This window comes from Mustela nigripes, chromosome 7 (assembly GCF_022355385.1).
Source record: "Mustela nigripes isolate SB6536 chromosome 7, MUSNIG.SB6536, whole genome shotgun sequence".
NCBI classification, from domain to species: Eukaryota; Metazoa; Chordata; class Mammalia; order Carnivora; family Mustelidae; genus Mustela; species Mustela nigripes.
Window position 1 is genome coordinate 30,110,760 of NC_081563.1, and position 24,096 is coordinate 30,134,855.

The window sequence follows — 24,096 nt, forward strand, 5'->3', positions numbered from 1 at the left end:
AATGTCAAAACACCTGCAAGAGCTTTCTTCAGCTTCAGTGATGGCCAAAAGCAGAAGCACAAAGCCACAGGTTGGAACAAGACTCCTTAAGATCAAGTGTATTACCAACTTAGCTCTAAGTTGCTTAGCTCTATATATTTCTGTATTGGGGGCTTTCCTTAAGGCTTTTTCCTCTTTCTTTCTTTTTTTTTTCTTATTTATTTATTTATTTATTTGAGAGAGAGAGAGCATGAGAGAGCATGAGCAGGGGACAGAAGGAGAAATCAGGCTCCCTGCTGAGCAGGGAGTCTGATTCGGGGCTTGATCCCTGAAACCTGAGATTATGACCTGAACCAAAGGCAGACACTTAACTGACTGCGCCACCAGGCGCCCTTCCTCTACTTTCTATGAGTGTTCTCTATCATCACTAATTCTGCTTCTCAACAGCCTAATGAATAGCAATAAGATTCACTTTAAAATTAAAAATGTATGCTATCAGAACTGCTTACTCTTTAAAATGGTTTATCAAATAACATTTCAATTATCTTGTCATTGCTCAAAATAGTTTTTAGACTTCATTTTTTTTTTAAGATTTTATTTATTTATTTGACAGAGAGAGATCACAAGTAGGTAGAGAGGCAGGCAGAGAGAGAGGAAAGGAAGCAGGCTCCCTGCTGAGCAGAGAGCCCGATGCGGGGCTCGATTCCAGGATCCTGAGATCATGACCTGAGCCGAAGGCAGAGGCTTAACCCACTGAGCCACCCAGGCACCCCACAGACTTCATTTTTTTATTATTTGATGTATACAGAGGATTATAAGTAGCTTAAGTTATGAAGTATAATAATATAAACACCTGTGAATCTGGGACTAGTTTTTTTTACCTGATCACTGTATTTATGAACTCATCCATGTTGTTGCTAATAGCTAGTTTATTTACTTTCACTTCACTGTTGTATAATGTTTCATAATTGTGCTATAAAATATCACAATTTATCCCTTCCCCTGTCAACAAAATTTAGGTTGCTTCCAGTTTCTCTGCCATAATGACAAATGCTGCTATCATGAGGCATTCATACACCTTATCTACTGATGCAGACGCCAGAGTTTCTTAGGTATACTTCTAAGACTATAATTTCTAAAACACCTGCTTATACACAACTTCTTAGCGTTTTACAACATCTCTCTGCTGTGGAAAAGCGTGGGTTGCATTTTTATTATGGTTTTTAATTTCAAACTATTTCTGGGGCACCTGGGTGGCTCAGTTGGTTAAGCATCGAACTCTTGATTTTGGCTCAGGTCCTGATCTCAGGGTTACGAGATGGAGCCCCATGTTGGACTCGCACTAGGCCTAGAGACTACTCAAGACTTTCTTTCTCTCTCTCTTCCTCTGCCCCTCCCCATGCAGCTCCTGCACATGCGTATGCACACTCCCATTCTCTTTAAAAAAAAAAAAAAATTCTAAAAGTTACATTTCCCCTCCAAAATCATGAAAGTCTAATAACAAAAGTTTTTCAGCTATCTTTTGGTTAGTACCTGCTCTATTTCTTTAAACATCCCATATATAGCTGCTCTATATTATGAATCAGAGAACTGCTGCCATTGTTGACTCTCAGTCACGGTGGCTTGCCTTCCCTTCTCTCTTTTGATCTTTAATTGTGAGCTCACTGCTCAGTTTTAACTTGGGATGTTTTCCTCCAGAGAAACTGGTTTCTGCTGCCACAGCAAGGCTGCACCATGAACTCAGGATTCCTTCAGACTTGCTTGAGGGTCTTGGCTTAGTAGAACGTTCTGACAGTCCCATTAGGTCAGAAAATGCCATCCCTCACAACTGCCTCTGATCTCTAATCATGGGAGCCATTAGCCTCTGGTCCATGAATCCTCCTTTATTTTAACCTATATGTTTAGATTTATTTCATAATGCCTCCCATCATGCCTGTTTCCTTGGCTACTAAAGATAGTATGTGGCACACTGCAAGGGAGAGACACAAGCAGGTTGAGAGAAGTTTAATGGTGGTCTGAACACCCCCCGAGAGTCTGCTTTTATCTGCTACCCCAAATAAGGACAGTTAGCTAGCCATGAGGCAGTAATGGGTTTTGTTCATTTTCCGTATGATTTTGTGCTAGAGGTTTTTTCCTTTAATTTTTTATTTTCAGATTTATTTTTCTCCTTCAGAAAAATTTCAGGGATACTACAAAGAATTCCTATATACTCTTCAACCAAGTTAACTGTGCCACACAACCCATGGTTTAATCTCCAGACCTAATACAGATTCTACTAAAAACGGCATTTACAGACTTAAAGTCCAATTAGCTGTATTTTCATATCCACCAACGTAAGAAGTTGCTTGAAATCCTCTATTAATACCTCACCGTATTTTAGAAGATGTCAATTACCTATGCTATTTTTGTACATAAGTTTCCTACCACCTGAATTCTTAAGGTTTTACATTCATCCTAGCTATCTTTCTGTTTGTTGTTTCTGGTGACTCTCAATCATGAGGGCTATAATTCAACTCAAGACATCAGTGACCTGTGTTAGATGCCAAAGGTCAAAATTCCCACCAGTGGAGCTCTGAAAGTGTATTTATCCACCTGAATCGGGAGTTTCTTTTGAACAGAGGTTTCTAATAATATTTGAGGAAAACTAGCCTGCTTTGGCCTTAAAAAAAAAAAATACTAAATATGAATAATGAGAAACATCCTTTGGTTCTACATCTACATTCTTTCCACTTAACAAGTTAGTTAGGCTGTGAGTATTTCTTGTTGTGCTTCTGAAATTGATGACAAGCACTAACACTAACCCTAACCCTGACCCTAACCCTGAAAATTGCTCATTACCCCAATGTTACAATTTTACCTTAAGGAAATGTAAGGGGGTTTAGGTCAATGACTGACTTTTATATATAAATTCATTTATAATTTATTGATCTACAGACTAAGTATGTTGTTTAATTATTTAGTTTCCAAATATTTGGAGTTTTTCTAGATGTCTACCAACTACTTATATAAAATTAAATTCCATTGTGGAAAGACAGTATTTTCCATACAATATTCTGTTCTTTTTTCTTTTTTTTTTTTTAATTTATTTATTTGACAGAGAGAGATCACAAGTAGGCAGAGAGGCAGGCAGAGAGAGGAGGAAGCAGGCTCCCCGCTGAGCAGAGAGCCCGATGCGGGGCTCAATCCCAGGACCCCGAGATCATGACCCGAGCTGAAGGCAGAGGCTTAACCCACTGAGCCACCCAGGCGCCCCTCTTTTCTTTTTTTATTGAGACTTATTTTGCTGGCCCAGTATATGGTCCTGCTGAACATACCATGTGTACTTGAATAAAAACATGTATTCTGAGTATATTATTTTAAAAATATACAGAAATGTAAGAATCCTCATCTGTGACTCTTTCTTTTATGAAATGTTCTTCCTCACATTCCAACAGTCATGGTAGCCCCAATCACTATCTCAGAAAGACTGTTGAATTGCTTTTGGAGTTTTAGCTTCCTTGCATTTAAGACACTGATTTTTAGCCATTGGGATAGAAACAAGAAAACTACCCAATGCCATTCCTTTCTTCCAACCAATAAAAAATAAAAAAATTAAAAAACCACTCCAGAATCTTTCTTCGTTTTGTCTATAATTTGTCATTTTTATCTGCAGAAGGATGGTTCCAATCAGAGCTTACTTGGCCATCATAAAAGCATAAGTCCTTCAAATAAATTTTAGAATCAGCCTGTTGATTTCTGCAAAGAAAAAAAGCCTGCTAGGAATCCAATCACTATTAGATTTAATTTATAGCTCAATTTTGGGGGGAATCTGTCAATTCAACACTATTGAGTCTTCCAATCTATGAACATTGTAATTTTTCCATTTATTGAGATCTTCTTTCTCTCAGCATTATATCATGTTTAGTATACAAGTCCTACATCTCAGTTAAATTTATCATTTAACATTTGCTATCTTATGCTATTCTAAATAGTTTTAAAATGCCTTTCCCAATCATTCATTGCTAGGAAAATATAAACACAAATGATTTTTTTTTAAGATTTTATATATTTAAGAGACAGCGAGAGATTGAGAGAGCACGTGCGAGAAAGAACATGAGCAGGGGGAGAGACAGAGGGAAAGGGAGAAGCACAACACACAGAGCTTAATCCCGGGACCCTGGGATCATGAACATGCATACATTTGGGAAGCTGAGCTGAAGGCTCAGCTTAACCAACTGAGCCACTCAGGTGTCCCACAACTGATTTTTTTTTTTTTAATTAACCTTGTATTCTTCTGAGACCTTGCCTATTACTCCCAGTAGCTTTCATGTCAATTCTTTAGGGTTACCTACATACACAATTGTGCATACTGATAGTTGTTTATCTTCCCTTCCAATCCGCATATCTCTGCATCTTCTTCGTGTCTTACTGCACTGCCTGGGATCTCCAGTTCAATGGAAAACTGAAGGGCCATTTTCCTGATCTTAAGGAGGAAAAACTGTTTTTCATTGATAATGATTTTAATTAGAGATTCTTCATTGATGTCTTTCTATTCCTAGTTTACTAATATAATATATGTAATTCCCTTCTATTTCTAGTTTACTAATATAATATATATTATACACACATAGTTTATATTATAAAGCAAAATTATAATATAAAGTCTGTTGAATTTTTTTCAAATGCTTTTCTGCTTCCACTGAGATAATCATTTGGCTTTTCCCTTTTACTATACTAATAAGATGAACTGCATGGACTGTTTCATATTAATTCAGTTCTTCACTCTTGAGATAAACACTATTTGGTCATGAGTTATTATCTCTTCTTGTACTACTGCTTCATATAATTTGTCCAGTTTTGTAACTGCTTACAGTAAAAGTTCAAAGTCAGTACCAGTTACTCCCAACATGGCTAGAAGTAAACCCACAAGTAAGTATTAACCTTAAGCCATGGTTAACAGTGAAGAAATAAGTTTAGCAGAAAAGAACCTTGATCCCACTAATCCTATTACTCATTCTGTCCATTCCTGAAGTAGGATATATACAATGAACTCAGTTCAACTACAGTCAAAAAAATACTTAATAAACCTCCATTTGGGATGCCTGGGTAGCTCAGTTGGTTAAGCCTCTGCCTTTGGCTCAGGTCATGATTCCAGGGTCCAGGGATCGAGTCTAGCATCGGGTTCCCTGCTCAGCAGAGAGCGTGCCTCTCTCTCTCCCTCTACTTACTTGTGCTATCTCTCTATCAAATAAATAAATAAAATCTTAAAAAATAATAATCCTCTGTTTAGTAACAGTTAACCTATGAACGGGTGCAAAAAAATAAAGCATGCCTATCTCTTACTTCTTTAAAAGTTACCAACTTGGGGCGCCTGGGTGGCTCAGTCATTAAGCATCTGCCTTCAGCTCAGGTCATGATCCCAGGGTCCTGGGATAAAGCCCCACATCAAGCTCCCTGCTCAGCGGGAAGCCTGCTTCTCCCTCTCCCACTCCCTCTGCCTGTGTTCCCTCTCTTGCTGTGTGTCTGTCAAATAAATAAATAAAATCTTAGGAAAAAAAGAAGTTACCAACTTATAACCCAGAGATCGCTGCAATGTTCATTATCAATACATACATATTAAATTGAAATGTATAAGTAACATTTTGAGAGACAAGTATTCAAACCAGAAAGAAAACCAAAATTCTGAACTATAAGTGCTTAATATATAATAAGTCACCCTGTAGTGTTAATACAAACTAACAGAAGTATCATGGCTATCTCACAAACTTCTATTGCCTATCTTAAAAAATTAACAATTCCTGAGTTGCCCTAAAAGAAAAACAGGTAACCATTTCAATCTGTAAAAATGGTTTGCAAACTATTTTATGTTCATAGATAAGCATTTATTAAATAGCTTTAAAATTAACTGCAGCAAGAGAAGATATATACAATATAATGTACAACTTCCAAAGCTCTTTTTCCTTTTTTTCATTTGCAGAGAACTTGGGGCTTCAGGGCAGACACTCAGAAGGCGGGCTGCCAGTATCAATTCACACTGAAGCAAAACGCCTGCCAATGAAAACTGAAACACCTGTATGAATTAACTAAATTGTTCCCATTTTCAACAATGAAAGGAAATTAAAAGCATTACCGAATGTCACTGACTTGGCCCATCTGAAAGGAAATAACGTAGATAACAGCTAATTTTAAATTATCAAGCCGATACGACACAAATGGCTCTCTAAAACAATATGGGTTATTTTTACTATGAGTCATTCAGTTTTCCTGAAATGTGTGGATCAAGTATCTCGGGAACAGCACTACATTATGACAACCTTAACAAAATAAAGTATTCCTTTTAGGATAAGCTTCTGACACTGGTGAATGAAAACATTCTCCCAACATAGATCATATATATTTCAACGTGCTACACCAATAGGAAAACACTACTAAGGATTTCTCCAAAAAAGAGATTTTAGCATTTTAGTCAACTTTAAGACAGTTCACTAAAACTGAACAAAATTCAGGAATAATGAACCATTCATTTGTTTATCCAATAAATATTTACCAATTATCCAAGAATAGCTATGGTCCCCATCCCTTCAAATGCTTACAATCTGCCCGCAGGAGTACGAAGACTGGTATTATTCTTGCTCTTCTACTAACAAAAGGCACTTCCTAGTCTCCAGAGTGGATATCCCAGTTCCAGGCCACCATACCACTGCCTCAGAAAGGAAATGGCCGCCCAGCAGCAAAGAGTATGCTGTTTCTTTCCTCTCTGCTCCCTTCTTCCCCACGTCTACAGTCAATTTCAAACAGGTCTTACCTGCTTAATAATTCTTATTCCTTGAAAGCAGGATGCTCTCCTACAAACCGGTGATCAGGTGGCACCACTCACCCCTGAAGCTATGGGTGCGCTAGCTCCACCTACTCCAAGGTAGGTAGGACATTCTCGAATTTGATCTTCAAAACAAGTTTTCAGAGCTAAGGAGGGGGCACAACCTCCCCCTTCCCTCATTACACAGAAGGAAAAGATAAACAAGCGGTTATCCTTCACATCATATAGCACTACCTAAAATTATAAAACTAGGTGGAGCAATGCAGCATCAAGTTATAGGGCAGAAATGAATCCCTGCCAGGGTTCAAGCATATTTCATTCATTCTCTTCTTCTGCAGCCATTCATTGAGCAACAGCTGTGACTGAAGCATGGAAAAGACTAAATGGGGCCTCGATGAAGACCCAGAGAAGAACAGAGCCCAAGCCCTGAAATGGGGAGTTCCTAGTTTTGTGACATTGACAAGATATATATACAAAAAATTATAATATAAAGCCAAATATGACCCTTGTTAAAAGAAGACACAGAAAGAAGTTCAAGAGTTCAGAACTGGGATAGCACCTGAAAGTGTTCCCTTTGGCCTCAATTATTCTTTTGGAGTAACAGATAAAGGTTATTTATATACTGGATATTCAATTATATAGGATATAAATCTCAATGAAATTCTTCATTGAAACCAGGGGCCACGCCTAATTCATCTTACTACCTGCTTCAGTATCATGCACAAAGAAGGGATATCACAAAGCACCGAAAAACATAAGGATGAGTTGACAAGGGCTCATCTAGATTTTTCTAGTGTAGTCTGTATGCTTCCTTTGGGATCAACAGAAGAATCGGGTGGTGCAGATTACAAAGTATCCTTGGGGCTCCTAAAAGCCTTCCTCACATATAAGTTCCTTGCCCTACTTCTTATGATTTAAAGACTTCCTTGGAATTAAAAAACTCATCTCCTTAGAAGACTCGGGCCTGGCGAGTCAGGTCACTTCTAACTTGGATGAGAGTTGAAGGAGGACAGAGAACAAAAAAGTATCATTATAAAGCCCTTGGGGGAAAAGTAGGAAACTCAAATTTATGACCTTCACTGCAATTTAGGAGAGATGAGTTACCCACCCCAAGGTTACCAGAGTTAATGATTTCAGAAGTACTTCACAGCAGAGCAGAGAGGATCAAGGAGGGAGGTTGCTGAGGAAGGGGGTCCAAAAGGCAAATAATGAAAGATTAAGAGACTCTTAACTCTAGGAAACAAACTGAGGGGTGCTGGAGTACAGGGCGGGGGATGGGGTAAGTAGGTGATGGGCATTAAGGAGGTCACTTGATGTAATGAGCACTGGGTGTTGTATGTAACTGATGAATCACTAAATTCTACCTCTGGAACTAATAACAGTATATGTTAATTAAACTGAATTTAAATTTAAAAAAATTTTAAATAAAAATAGTGAAAAAAGAAAGAAACAGGAAAAATAGAAAAAGTTTTTTAAAAAGCAAGAAATATATCCCCACCAACTGGAAATGCTTAAAAAAAAAAAAAAAAAAAAAAGAACTGCTTGAATATAGAGTATTTTAGTGTCTTTTTAAGATAACTATGGATAATACATATACCTTGATAAACTGCTAAGTCCAGTCCCAAGAAGATGTTATTACTGACCTCCTCCCTATAAGAGGCCAGGGGAACACCTCCTAGCACATGTTACATCCTGTTTACCCCAATCATCAGAAGAAACCCAGGCGTCCTGGTCACATTCATCATCTAGACACTTGTCTCCATTCAGCTCTGCACTTCCCTATAGTAACTCAAACTAACCACCTTCCAGACCCTCCACATCCTTCCCACTGAGATCCTCCCCACCACCTTGTGTAAAACAGCTCTCCCCATGCCATCTGTATTCTCTTATCCGGCTCTATATGTCTCCAGAGCACATCTGTTAGATATATTATTTCTCTCCTGGTATACCATATACTGTCCCCACAAGAATGTTAAATGCCAAGAGGGAAAAGACTTTGTTGGCACTGTATCCCCAATGACCAGCACAATGCTTGACATATATTCAGTATTCAATAGAGATTAGCTGAATAAATACAGAATAATTTTTTAAATTAATCTTTTTTAAAAATGTTTAACACTTTACTTGTCAAATTCCTTACAGCACATGTAACAACTAACCAGGGACAATTCCACATAGTTAGCTAAAAACAGATAAGCTATCATCATAAACACCAAAGATTTCTAAGATACTCAAGTGAGAAAATAAAACAGGTACCCAGAGGACTCAAGGGATTAACATCAACTGACTCCAAAACCGTAGGCAGGAAATTGTAACTCGCAAAATTTACATTACAATACAAAGTAAGCTAGCTTTTTTACCAGATAAAAGTACTTCATTTTTGCCTTTTCTGGAAAAATAACGAAGAAAGAAAACATCAGAATTCTCTCTTGATTTTAACTATGATAATAAAAATGCCTTTGAAAAAATTATCTTAAGCAACTTGTGCTCATCAAGGACGTGCATTACCTTTTCATCCATAAAGCTAAGAATATGCTGACTGAGCCTTTGGTCTGTGACTTTTCTGTTCTTGAAAAGCCTTCTTTGATCTCAAACCCTCACACATCTATTACTTTTCACTGCCATTCTTCTCTGATTGTGGTCTTTATCAATTTCATTTTCTTATACCTGGTTCCCTCCTTAATTCCCTGTAATGAGGTGACTACACAATCCTCTGCCCAAACCGTCCTAGAGATAAGCAGCGTCCTCCTGATTATCTGCACCCACAGCCTTTCTCCGTATGGTGCGGGATGCCAATGAGCACCTCATGCTCCCAACACTGCCTCCTCCCTCAGCCTGGATAACCCACACCCCCTCTCCTGCTTCTGGTCCTCGCTCTCAGATATCCTCTTTCTTGTCCCATCCCCATAGGCATCACCCTCAATTTTAGACCAAAGAGGTGCACACTACAGTGGCTTCAGACTGAGGATTCAGACTCCTGCTCTGTCACTTCATTTAGTCATTGGACATTTATGGAGCATCTACCAGACGCTCCATTAGACAATGAACAAGTAATACTTGGCCACTGCACTCAAATCCAAGTAAGTACAAAGAAAAATGCTTGTGTTTACACCAACACCAAGATATATGCAGTTTGGAAATGAAAATGGTGAGGTTTTTTCCTCCTGAATTTCCTAAGTGGCAGTGTTTCAACATGAGCAATCCGAGGCAAGAATATATCAGAAGCAATAGAATGTACACGGGAAAACATGCAACGGAAAGGACAAGACATTACTCACTGATGTGAATGCCAGCAGCTCCTCTTCAGTTAACTTATGCACTGGGTTATTCTTCTGGAAATTTGTGCTTTAAATTTAAAAAAAAGGGGGGGGGGGGCAAATTAATCCTATAATGCATGTTGTAACTAATGAAATATAATTTTTAAAAGGCAGCATAAATTTTATTTCAAAACACATAATTTAATATTACTGCATTATATACAAATGTAGATATGAGTTTACCAAAGATAAGTATGACAATAAATAATGTAATAATAAAATGCACAAAAAGGGGTCCCTGGGTGGAGCATTCGGTTAAGTGCCCAACTCTTGGTTTCAGCTCAGGTTGTGATCTCTGGTCATGAGATCAAGTTCCGCATCAGGCTCCACACTTAATGCAGAATCTACTTGGGTTTCTCTCTCCCTCTCCCTCTGCCCCTTTCCCTACCCCACCCCCGACCCCAGCTCAAATAAATAAATAAATAAAATCTTTTTAAAAATGCTGATAAAATGTGGTTGGTGTACTAAATATCAACATAATCTATTTTACTAGGAGAAAGAAATGCAATCTATGCCATTTCACAAAGAAAATGAAAAGAATCAATATGGCACCAGCTTCTATCTATCAAACTCATGCCGAAAGAATTAAAAAACTACTGTAACAATTAGGCAAAAATTAAGAGGTGGTCCAAGAGGCAGAGCAATGGGAATTCTCAGATTCTGCTGATCCAAGTATAATTTGATAGAACAGTTTTGTTAAACAATTTAGCACCATCTTGTAAAGTGAACCTTCATATACCTTAGCTCAATAATTCCACAGAGCCCAGAGAAATTCTTGAACAAGTGTACCAGGAATTGTATATACAAATATCCATAGTAATATTGTGTATAACAGGAAAAAATCTTGAAATAATCCAAATGTCCAAAAGGAGACTGATAAGCTGAGAAATATTCACCCAATGGAATGCTATAATCCAAGTAAATTGTACCTACACATAAAACATGAATGAGCCATAAAAACATAATAATGAGAGAAAAAAAAATCACGGAAGACTGCATAATAGTAATAAGATACCACTTTTATAAAGCTCAGGAAAAAAATGAAACAACTGACTCAAAAGTATAAGAGTATGTGAGTAAATATATTTTTTGAGAAGGCAAGAAAATGACAAACAGAAAATTCAGGGTATTGGTTACTTTCTTTTTTTAAATTCAAGTACAATTAACATATAGTGTTATATAAGTTTCAGGTACACAATATAATGATTCAACAATTCCATATACTTCTCAGTGCTCAAGGTTAAGTCTACTCTTAATCTCCTTTATTATTTCATCCTTCCTCCCCACCAACCCCACCCCCTCTTGCAATCACCAATTTGTTTTTTGTATTTAAGAGTCTGGTTTTTTGTCTGTTTTTTTCCTAGCCCCACTGCTTCACCAAGCTACCATCCATAAGAATTCACCTTCTCCGTGTTTTCTTTCTAAACAACCCAGCCTACGACAATGTCCAAGTCACCCCTCTATAGGAATAGTGGCCATGAGGATTAAAGAGAGATCAGGCAGTGTAACAAAATCATTATTTACAACCCCCACAATAACTCAGTTCACGTAAATCATCAATTCACTAATGCTCTTATCCATTTATAAACACCGCATCAGGTGCCCAAGAGTCAGACAATAAGAAGTAGTTTCTACCAAACAGGAAGATTTAAATTCCCTATAAGATCCACTCAGGAGGGGCGCCTGGGTGGCTCAGTGGGTTAAGCCTCTACCTTTGGCTCAGGTCATGATCCCAGGGGCCTGGGATCGAGTCCCGCATAGGGCTCTCTGCTCAGCAGGGAGCCTGCTTCTCCTCATCTCTCTCTCTGTCTGTCTCTCTGCCTATTTGTGATCTCTCTCTCTGTCAAATAAATAAATAAAATCTTTAAAAAAAAAAATCCACTCAGGACTTCTAACTGTTCCATATATTAAGATTCCGCCAATACTATATTTGGAGGAAGAAAAACAGTATTTGAAAACAACCATTTTTTTTTTTTTAGTCCTCTCTCAACTGTGAAGTCCAGCTCATTATACCTTGACTCAAATGACAGAATGCCTGGGCATATGTATATTTCATTTGATTTAACTTTCTGATGAGTTGACAATTATTAATTTGCCAAAATGATGTTTTAAAAACCTACATAAAGGAGAACTCAGAACTTGGGGTCAGTAAAACCTGGATTCAAGTCCTAATTGCTGCTTTATAATTCTGAGCAAGTTATTCAGCCATTTGAACCCCGATTTCCTATCTGAAATATGAAGAAAGTAATCTAGGGCTGCTAGAACATTAGTGAAGGGTCACATGGAGAGTGCATGGGGCAATTCCTAGCACGTGGAACTGCTCACAAACAGTTGCTATTTAAATTATTTACATCTAAGAATCACTATGAATTAGACAAACAATTTTTCATTAGTAAGCATAAAATCTGTCACTGGAGTCAAATCACGTGATAGAACAAGAGATCCAGGCTTAGAAACAGAGCTACCAGGGCACCTGGGTGGCTCAGTTGCTTAAGTGTCTGCCTTCAGCTCAGGTCATGATCCCAGGATCCTGGGATCAAGCCCCACCTCAGGCTCTCCACTCAATGGGGAGCCTGCTTCTCCCTCTCCCTCTGCCCACCCCCGCTCATGCTCTCTCTTACTCTCAAGTAAATAAATAAAATCTTTTTTTAAAAAGAAAAGAAACAGAGCTCTGTGTGATCCCTTTTACCCAAGCAAGAGGACTGGAGGACTGCATTCAACTTTTTTGTAAATGTAGTGCGTAAAGGGGGTATAATGCTATGAAGCAGAGACAAAAGGGTAAGTTCTACTAAGTTAAGAGACTTTTTTAAAAACAAATTACCTATTACTAATTTGACTGTTCTACTAAATATTAGAACTTTGGGAAATACTCCATTTTGAACATTACTAAGTCTCCAGATGAGAAATGAGGTATTTTTATGTAGTTCAATAGTACCTTCCCTCTAAATGTTAATTACAAGGGTAAAAAAGAAAAACTTTATGATGGAGAAGCCTGGCAAATACCACTTCAACCATGTGATCAAAGTTAATGTCACCAGTAGGGGGACAAATCAAATTGTGTTCTACTGTTAGGAAGCAATAAGAACTACAAAACATGGGGCGCCTGGGTGGCTCAGTCTGTTAAGCATCTGCCTTTGGCTCAGGTCATGTCAATCATAGGATGGAGTCATGTCAGGCTCCCTGCTCAGTGGGGAGTCTGCTTCTCCCTCTCCCTCTGCCACTGCTCCCCCTGTTTGTGCTCTCTGTCAATAAATAAATAAAATCAATAATAAAAAAAAAGAACCACAAGACTTCCCTTCTCTGATATCCCTATTAATGATGCATAATGCGAATCTATCAGAATTTTCTTTTAAAGAATTTATTTATTTATTTGACAGAGAGAGATCACAAGTAGGCAGAGAGGCAGGCAGAGAGAAAGAGGAAGAAGCAGGCTCCCTGCCGAGCAGAAAGCCAAACTTGGGACTTGATCCCAGGACACTGGGATCATGACCTGAGCCGAAGGTAAAGGCTTAACCCACTGGCTACCCAGGGGCCCCAGAATTTTTTTTAAATAAGTCAATTCACGAGGCAAAGTCTACAAAGTAACTGGCTTATGTCAAGACCATGAAATGTCATGACCATGAAAGTAAAAAAAGTATGAGGAACTATTCCAAGATTGACAGTAACTGGAGAGACATGACCTAAAAGAAACACATATATTCTACAGTGGGTCCTGTGCTACAAAGGAGATTAATGGGACAACTGGAAAAGTTGAATGGGATCTGAGCATTAAATAACAGCATAGTATGAATGTTAATTTCCTCATTTTGATAGTTATATCGTGGTTATGTACAAAAAATTTCATAGTTTGTTGGAAGTATACACTAAAGTACTCAGAGATGATATAGTAGCATATCAGAAAATTTCTCAAAAGGTCTCTGCAATGACTTACCCTTGCAACTTTTTTCCAGATTTAAAATTATTTCAAACTTGAAAAAATAAAAGGAAAAAATATTTCCATCACACATAAAGTTCGATAATACTAAGAAATAATTATATCCTGAGACACCTGGGTGGCTCAGGTGGTTAAGTGTCTGTCTGTGGCTCAGGTCATGATCTCCAGGTCCTGGGATCGAGCCCCACATCTGACTCCCTGCTCAGTGGGACGTCTGCTTCTTCCTCTGCCTCTCACCACTTGTGTTCTCTCTCTCCCTCTTAAATGAATAAATAAAACCTTAAAAAATAACAATAATTCTATCCTTTGGAATGTAAATATCCTCAAAATAATCATCCTTAACTCTCTATTAATAAAGTTTATTCCTAGCTAAGGCTAATCAAGAAATTTTGCTTATGAAGGAAAGAGAAGGTGAAGTTACACTAATTCAAAGGAGATACCTCAGATTCCTAATCTCTAACCCTTTACTTAGTTGCCCAGCAGAGAGCAATGGTGGTTTAGTTTAGAAAAGTGGCTGCCCCACTATTCTTTTTTTTTTTAAAGATTTTATTTATTTGTCAGAGAGAGAGAGACAGTGCACACACAAGCAGGCAGAGTGGCAGCAGAGGCAGAGAGAGAAGCAGGCTCCCTGCCAAGCAAGGAGCCTGATTCGGGACTCGATCCCAGGACCCTGGCATCATGACCTGAGCCAAAAGCAGTGGCTTAACCGACTGAGCGACCCAGGTGTCCGTGCCCTACTATTCTTGATCCTTGTAAGCATATAAGATTGTCTATTCATCCAGAACTTGGGGCACCTCCTGGGACAAAGTTTTCTGCAACACAAGAAAACCAATATGCAAAGTGTTCAAAGTAACCAAGTAAGTAATTGACTTACCAGATTCCAAGGATAACAGCAAGCTCTTCAGCACACAGGTCAGGTATCTGAAACTGTTCACAATCTGCTAACTTTATCTCATTTAGAACAGTATCATCGTTGAGCTCAAGATTCTGGTGCAAGACAAAAGAAAATATTTAGACCAAAAGTTAAATTTGATTCATTCAACACACTATATACAACTGATTACTAAGGAGGGATAATTCACCTTTTTGTTTAAAGATTATCCCATGCCTACGTGTGGTCAATAGGCTGTTTCTTGGGAAACACACACTTAGGGATAATTTACTGTGTAGAATCAGAGAACACGCCATCTATACCTCAGGAATGCACTGACAATATCAATAAGATAATAACATCTATCAGTCAGGGAGCCCAGTATGCAAATGCCCCTCTACCAATGCATCAGTTGAGTTTTTAAAAAATGAGCTGTCAAAAATAGTAAAACCACAAAAATATATCCCTACACAAACCCCTAACACACTAGAACAGCAAAATTAAGACTGACAATGCCAACCTTTTGCAACTGGCGCTCTCATACACTGATGGTTGGAACGTAAAATAGCACAATCACTTTGGAAAAGAGTGTGGCAATATCTCATCAAGCTAGAAGCACACTGGGATGCTTGGGTGGCTCAGTCTGTTGAGTGACTAAGTCCTGATTTTGGCTCAGGTCATGATCTCAGGGTCATGAGATCGAGCCCCACACGGGGCTCTAAACTGAGCGTATGCCTGCTTAAGATTCTCTCTCCCTCTCTCTCTGCTCCTCCCCCCAACACATGTTCTCTCCCCCTCTCTCATTCTCTATCTAAGGTGGAACCTACCGCAAAATCCAGCCATTCTAATCCTAAGTATTTACCCAAGAGAATTAAAAACATATGTTCACACAAAGACTTATACACAAATGTTTCAAGCAGATTTATTCATAACAGCCAAAAATTAGAAACAGTTCAACTGTCCACCAATAGGTGAATAACTAAACACACTGTCCACTGATGGACCTAAGTGTGCATGATGGATGAGTGGATTAAGAAGATACGGTACATACAATGGAATATTTTTAGCCATAGAAAAACAAATGAACGAGGAAATCCTACCAATGGTGACAACTTGGATGGACCTTGAAGATATTATGCTAACTGAAATATGTCAGAGAAAGACACATATTGTAGGATCTCACTTGTATGTGGAATCTAAAAAGAAAATAAAACTCACAGAAAAAGAGATCAGCCTTATGGTTGCTAGGGACAGAAGGGGGAGGGGAACTGGAAGAAAGTGGCCCAAAGTACAAACCACCAGTTACAAGACGCGTAAGCACTGGGGATGTGATGTATGACACAATGAGTGCAGCTAACACTGCTGTGTGATGGACAGGAAAGCTATTAAGAGAGGAGATCCTAAGAGTCCTCACCACAAGAAAAAAAAATTTTTCCCCTTTTTCTGCTTTTCTTTTCTTTTTATCAATATAAGAAGATGTTAGCTGAACCTACTGTGGTAAACTTTTCACTCTATGCAAATCAAACCTTTGCGCTTTATGCCTTAAATATATACAGTGACATATGTCAATTATTTCTCAATAAAACTGGAAAAAAAGAATTGCTATAACTTAAAAAAACATTATACTAAATGAAATAAACCAGACACAAGAGAGTCATACTGTATGATTCCATTTATTTGAAATTCTAGGAAAAACAACTCTAATCTGACAGAAAGCAGACCAGTGCGAGGGAAAATGACTGACTATGAAGGAGTTTAAGTGACTTCGGGTGGAATGGAAATGACTCTATTACTTTTATTATGGTGGTGGTATTCCATGGGTCTATTTTTCAAAATTGAAACTGTACATTTAAAAAAAAATCGGCCCTTTAAATTTTTTTCTAATTTGGGCGCCTGGTGGCTCAGTTGGTTAAGCAATTGTCTTTGGCTCAGATCATGATCCCAGAGTCCCAGGTCTGGGTCCCGCATCAGGCTCCCTGCTCAGCAGGGAGTCTGCTTCTCCCTTGTACCATCTCTCTCGTTGTACTCTCTCTCACTCTCTCTTAAATAAACAAAATCTTTAAAAAAAATTTTTTTTCTAATTCAATAAAAGTAGCTAAAATTGAGAGCTAAATGCACCAGAAGTCTGAAAACTGCCTATGGCTAAAAGGTCAACCTCTTCACTGGTAACCTCTTAACTAGTAAGCAGTAAATCTGGCCAAAACACAGCTCAGAGGAACAGCTCTCCTTGTCTATCTTCAAATTCCCCCTAACTGTAGGCCTAGCTCGGTCTATAGCATTTTAAGAAAAATGTATAGCAACCCCAACAAACTACTGATAGGAAGAACACAGAACCTTAGGCTGCTGCTCAGAATCCACTGAAAAAGCGGCTCTTCCCTCTGGAATAGGCAGGGCTGGCAGGTGCACAGCGCACCCTGGTGGCCATCATTTTCAACACAGGCCTTACATAATTTAAAAAACATTTGTAATAGACACACTTAAAAAAGTAGACTTTTAAAAATGATTTAACCTAATACATAAAAAATACTATTTTTGTAATATGTGTCAACAGCAAATGTTAATTCTCTATTATACATTATTTTTTTTCATACACAGTCTATGAAATCTGATGTGTCTTTTACACTTCAGCACATCTCAAATCGCACCAACAAACTTACCAGTGGTTAAAAATCACACGTGGTTGATGGCTACCATACTGGACCATGTAGCTCTACAGAATCCCAAAATGCTCATCTTTTTATATATAGCCTTAGAAGTTTGCATCAACCAAAATGCTCATCTTTTTATATATAGCCTTAGAAGTTTGCATCAACCTACTTATTACTACATGATGTTTTCTTTTGGGTTTTTTTTGCTTTTTTTTTTTTTTTTTGGTGTTTTTTTTTCTTAATTTCTTTTTAAAGATTTATTTATTTGAAACACAGAGAACACATGTATGAGTGGGGGAGAGGTACAGGGAGCGAATATTAAGCAGACTCCCCATGGAGCACGGAGCCAGACTTGGGCTCTGTCTAATGACCCTGAGACCATGACCTGAGCCGAAACCAAGAGTTGGCCATATAAACTGACTGAACCACCCAGATGCCCTTAAAGATTTTATTTTCAAGTAATCTCCACACCCAATATGGGACGCAAACTTATAACCCGAGATCAAGAGTCACGTGCTCTACTGACTGAGCCAGCAAGTTGCTCCTAATACACAATGTTTAATAACACATTCATACAATAGCTTTCCAAATCTAATCTGTTCCTTTAACAAACTGTGATTTGGGGGGGGGGGGGGGAAATGAGGAAACTAAGAACATAATAATCGTCCTAGAGTCTTACCCTAGGCTAGACAATAAGGATGGGACAGAGACCCAAGTCTCCTGCCATCCCAGGACCCCTCCCCTCTACCACCAAAGACCTGAGATATGTCAGTGCTGGCAACACAGCATTATTTATTTGCCAGACACAAGAAAGTAATCAAAACAGTTCTGATCTTCATTCAAAATTCTCTATGTTCCTATTCAACTCTTTTGAAATTAAAACTGGTCTGCTGCAGTACCTACTTACCTAACTGTTCTGCAAGTCCCAAATTTAAAATATTGTTTTACTTCATTCCCACCTGGACCTCATAATATTCTACTGAATCAAGAAACTAGCACATAATTTATCTCCAATACGTACGACACACCATAGTTAGCATTAAAGTATATTTCTCATCAGTGACGCTGATTCGTGTATGCATTTGTATTTTCTGTGAATACACAATTGGCCAATTAAAAACAGAGAGAGGGGAGGAGCAGAGAGAGGGACAGACTCCACCCTGAGCACAGAGCCAGACATGGGGCTCAATCCCAGGACTCTAAGATTAAGACCTGAGCCGAAATCAAGAGTCAGAGGAGACTCCATACATGTAAGGAGGGAAGAAGAGAAATGTGAGGCAGGTAACAGCACATGTTCCCTGAGCAGCATCAACACAGCAGTACAAACCCACTTCCCTACAGCATCAGGAAGGATAGGCAGCACCCTGTGTAGTCTTATCCCTGAGTTTCTACATCTCTCCCTCCCTTCCCTGCTTCCTTCCCTCGTCCTTCCTCCTTCCTTCCTTCTCCTCTTAGAACCAATAGCAGCTCCTCCCTGAAGTTATCTCAAAGCAAACAAGAAAGTGCTCGGAACACAGAAGTGTGCGATATCTCATGAATGGCTTTCCTTGGGACTCTTTCCCATCCCGAGCCCCTTCTCTTGGCACTATTTCAGTACAGAATAGAATTTTAGTGTCTAGTGTACTCAAGGTAAATTTGTGTAGAGGCTCTGGAAGGAAGGGTAGGGCTTACAGGGACGGTAACATCAGGCAACAGACAACCAAAAACGTTGGCTTGGAATCTCCGCAGTAAGAAAACATAAGTGCTAATGACCTTTATGGAAGCACATGGAAAAGCATCTAAGTAGATGAAGTGACCAAGAGCCGTAAGTTTAAGCTACATGAAAAGAATGCATGGGGTACCTGGCTGGCTCAGTTGGTCGAACAAAAGACTCTTGATCTCAGGGTTATAAGTGAGAGCTCCCACTGGGTATAGAGATTACTTAGGAATAAAATCTTAAAAAAACAAACACGAAGGGGCATCTGGGTGGTTCAGTTGTTAAGCATCTGTCTTCGGCTCAGGTCATGATCCCAGAGTAATTTAAATAACTCACGATCCTACTCACCTTGGTTAAATGTTCTTGAGGAGTAGGTGCTGGACTGAATTCACCAGGTGAAAAGGCATCCCCTTCCCTTCTTACATCTAAAATAAGTTGTGCCACATAATTTTCCTGGAACCGTGTCCTTTTCCCCAAAGCACCTGAAAAAAATATTAAATTGTACTTAAATAATTGATCTGTCAATCATATCTACTGTATAATCATGAAAAGTAGTATTTTCAGAGTACTTTAGAGTCTGTAAAGGTATTTTCTTCACTTCACATTAAAAAAAAAAAGATCTGAGCCTCGATAATGATCTTAAACTACTTATAAAATTATAAAGCCAGGGCAAAATATAAAAAATAAAGATAAAAATAAAATCATAAAGCCAATAAGCTATAAAGCCAGAACTCAAACTCAAGATTTATCCCACTAGATTACACATACTCACTTTTGCATCAAACAACCTCATTCCCCCCAAATTTTCATAGGTCTAAGAAGTATCATCAACCTCATAGAGCAGATAAAAATAACAGATGTTCTGAGGTGTAGTCACTTGCTTAAGATCAAGGGGACTTTCAGTCTCAGAGCCAGAGCTTAAAGCCAGGGTCTCCAGGTTCTAAGTCTCACAGTCTTTCTGTTATTCTATCTGGCTTCATTTAACACCAACATTTTTTCCATTTTGTATCTGAAATAACTTGCTACAGAATTGCTTTAATAGAGGCAACAGTCCTAATAGCCACTCTTTGGCAAGGGTCAGATTACAAAGACCCTTGATTGTAAAGACCAGTCTATGAAGTCTGGATTTTATCCTGCAATGAGTCTGGATCTAAATTATACATCAGCCTTTTAAACATGCTACACATAAACAGCTACCGAGATGGTCTAATACAGATCACTTTTTTATAGAAGGGCTACAGCTGAATGGAAAAAAATAATAATCTGATTTTCATTTTATATTTGTGAGTCCCACATTTGTATTTTTAAGCTCTTTGCTCTTAACTTGGAAAAAAATATGAAGAACTAGCCAGTAAATATACCAGCAGTTAAAAGCTGACTATACAGAATACTGTGCCATTAGCTTTTAAATAGCCCAAAAAAAAGTCCCCAAGGGCCAAAACATTTAAAAACAATCTCTGAAGCTGACCTCTATATTATATAGAACTGTACTTTCCTATACAGACAAGACTCTGACTTACATATGGCCACTGTTCCAAAAGTTCTAAGCTCGATATTTAATAATTTTCCCCATACAAACAATGCAGCAAAAGATGGCTAAGATCCCAGACCAGGCCACAAAGTCATATGTAACTCATACTATAGTTGAAAGATTTTACTGACAAGACCAGCTCAATAAGAAGCACAGAATTTAGCGGGGAAGAATGGACCTTAGAGATAATCCAGACCGAGTCCAGGAAGGACAAATAGGTTCAATCACTTTAACCTTCACAGACACAGCCTGGAATGCTGAGCTCAGGTTCAAGAGGTAAGAGTGGTGTGCTCGAACTGACCTTGTCGACTGTTGTGAAGGTAATCGTACTGAATGTCAATGATACTGTAAGACCCCAGGGATAGAGCAAGACGTGAAAAGCGACCAATGTTTCTTATTTTGTATTTGGAAGAAATACAGAGGTTCTTGGAGAAATTCTGTAACTTATTTCTTCGACCAACAAATGTCTGAGTGCCAACAATATGCCAGCATTCTAAGGCACTGAATCTAAAACAGTTGACATTTTGTGTTCTGAAGACAAAGAAAGCAGATGGAAGCCATAGGTGGGTATTTACAAGAAAGGGCAATGTACATGTGGGTAAGGAAACCTACACCCATAAACAAATGGTCGAAAGTTCATTTGTGGGGGCACCTGGTTGGCTCAGTCAGTAGAAAATGCAACTCTCGATCTCTGGGTCTTGAGTTCAAATCCTACACTGGGCACAGAGCTTGCTTTAGAAAAAAAAAAGAAAGTTCATTTGTGCACTGTCTGGACGCTCTATGTGTATCGATAACATACGGCTTACCAGACTGGAAAATAAAGGGGAATCTCTGGGAATAAAGAAAATAGTTCATTTCAGGTTTGTTCTAATACTGTCAATTTTTAAAATAAAATCTTTAACACTGATTTTTACAAAGCAAAGGACAGAAAAGAAAAACATCAAGTACAACCAAACAGTAGAGTCATACTGCCAACGTCTCTATTAGTTTATCATAAAAATAAGTCGATCATCCACAAAAGGTAACAAGTCTTACCTGTCAAATCAACTTGTAATTTGCTGATATCTTTAGCAATGCTGAACTGATCTTTTGCTTTTGTGTATTCGTAATAATATAAAAATATATATGCACACTCCAGATGGAATTGAATAGCCAAATGCTGACCGGAAGCGCCTACGAACAGATCCTCTAGTTTCGTCACTGCAAGACATAAGATGAAGCATTAAAAACTAGGATGAAAATGAAAATCTATGCTTAAGTAAAACGAGCAACTGAGGAAAACGTTGAGTCCGCAGTACGTGAAATATATACATTGCATAGTCCCTGCTCTTAAAGACTGTAAATCTGGAGGATGAGGGACACCAGTACAACCACAGCTCACAGCCTGCGTTCTCTGAGCACTCGCATGTTCCAAGCAAAGACCTAAGGACATGACATACGTCCCTCCTTTACTCCACACAATTCGAGGAAACACAATTCATAAACCTGCTCTAATTTCAGAGTGCTCATTTAACGGTGCTATGAAAAAATACAACAACACTGGGACGCCTGGGTGGCTCAGTTGGTTAAGCAGCTGCCTTCGGCTCAGGTCATGCTCCCAGCGTCCTGGGATCGAGTCCCACATCGGGCCCCTTGCTCCGCAGGGAGCCTGCTTCTCCCTCTGACTCTGCCTGCTACTCTGCCTGTGCTCGCTCTTGCTCTCTCTCTCTCTCTGACAAATAAATAAATAAAATCTTAAAAAAAAAAATACAACAACACAAGGTGAAAATATGCAAAGTACCAAGTGAATCTCTAAAGAGTGAAACACTCCAGAAAACCTTAGGAAGAGATCAGTTTACGGCTTCCCTCATAAGTCCTCCCTTCAACAGAGAAACAGATACACAAAGATATATATGACCCTATGAATACCCAATATAGAATGAACATTGCTTTAGCAGTCAGATTCTGAGTTCTCTAAGAATCTGAGCTGAAATAACAGGAGGATAATAACCTGATAACACAGTGTCTGAAATGAAATGAGTGTCAAAATTAATTATAGGTAATAGGCTTGTTGACACACACCAACTTGCAGGGGGCATCCACAGGCCACCCGGTCCATACCTCGACAATATCCCTGATCAACTATCCTGCAAAAATGCTTCCCATAATAGGTCAGTCAGCATTTCACACAGCAGTATACAAGAATTAATGCATAATGTGAAAGTAATACAACAGTGCATGTTCATTATACTTCAATTAAAAAAGACTTTCTAAAATTGTTAAAGAACTAATTTTCTAAAATTGTTAAAGAACTAATGCATAAGAAGTACAGAAAACACACTTCCATTCTCTTCCATTCGAGCTGAAAGGGGAGGGTAGGCACGTAATGCCCACTCTGCCTGGCATGAGCTCTTTTACACACTGTGTTACAATGCTCACAATGATGTCTTTGAGGCTGACACTATCCCCATCTGATTCATTAGAAATCTGAACTCAGATCGCTAGTCACCTCAGTTGCTAAGTGGCAAAGCCAGAATTTGAATCGATGCTTATTGGGAGAATGGGGGTGAGGAGGGAGTTGGCAGAGGACGAGTAAGTGTGTAGAGGGGCTATTACACAACCCAATCCCCTTCATCATCTAGTTATCTGACAGAAACACAGCTATGAAATAGATATCCTTTATTTTCTTCTGAACTGAAATTAAAATGAGTCTGAAAAGGAAAGTGTTTTTCTTGGGCACCTGGATGGTTCAGTCAGTTAAGCATCCAACTCTTGATCCCAGCTCAGGTCTCAGGGTCATGAGTTCAAGCCCCACACTGGGCCCCACGCTGGGCATAGAGCCTACTTAAAAAAAAAGTGGTTTTTGATATGCTGCCAGCCCTTTGAAGAGATTCTCTGGACTCAGAGTAAGTCAAGATGTACAGGCCTTACTTCAAAAGGCAGACAGGTATCTAAGTATGAACTTCTCACAATGAAACTCCTTCAGTAGATCTCCACACAAACCAAACTCAAGAAAAGCTAGAACGGATAATGTTCAGTGCTCTTAGTGCTTTTAATTAACCTTCTTTCTCTTTGACTGCCCATTACTCCTGAGTGTCTAGTCACTTTTCTCAGAAATATAGTAACCTTCTATCATGTTAGCACGGTTCACAACCACAGTTCTTCTTAGTCATCGATGACAGTAACGTAAGGTTCTGGGATACAAACATGTACCAAGGGATGAGAAGCTTGGCCAAGGTTTTTTAAAATCTCTCAATGAACACAGAAAGGCTGTTTCTGCATTTAAGTAGACTTCTGATGTTGTGATACCTCATACAAGCCTAGGAAAGGCTATCAAAATTATAG

General features: G+C 38.7%; 1 protein-coding gene across 2 annotated transcripts in view; it reads right to left on the reverse strand.

Moving 5' to 3' along the window:
* TTC27 (tetratricopeptide repeat domain 27) overlaps window positions 1-24,096 on the reverse strand; it is a 169,957-nt gene that overhangs the window by 122,390 nt on the left and 23,471 nt on the right. For both annotated transcript variants that reach the window (XM_059405454.1, XM_059405453.1), the window contains exons 6-9: window positions 21,808-21,972; window positions 19,590-19,723; window positions 14,901-15,013; window positions 10,054-10,120 (exon numbers count right to left, since the gene is read on the reverse strand). In XM_059405454.1, coding sequence (XP_059261437.1) covers window positions 10,054-10,120; window positions 14,901-15,013; window positions 19,590-19,723; window positions 21,808-21,972 — 479 coding nt within the window. The remainder of the gene's footprint in view (window positions 1-10,053; window positions 10,121-14,900; window positions 15,014-19,589; window positions 19,724-21,807; window positions 21,973-24,096) is intronic.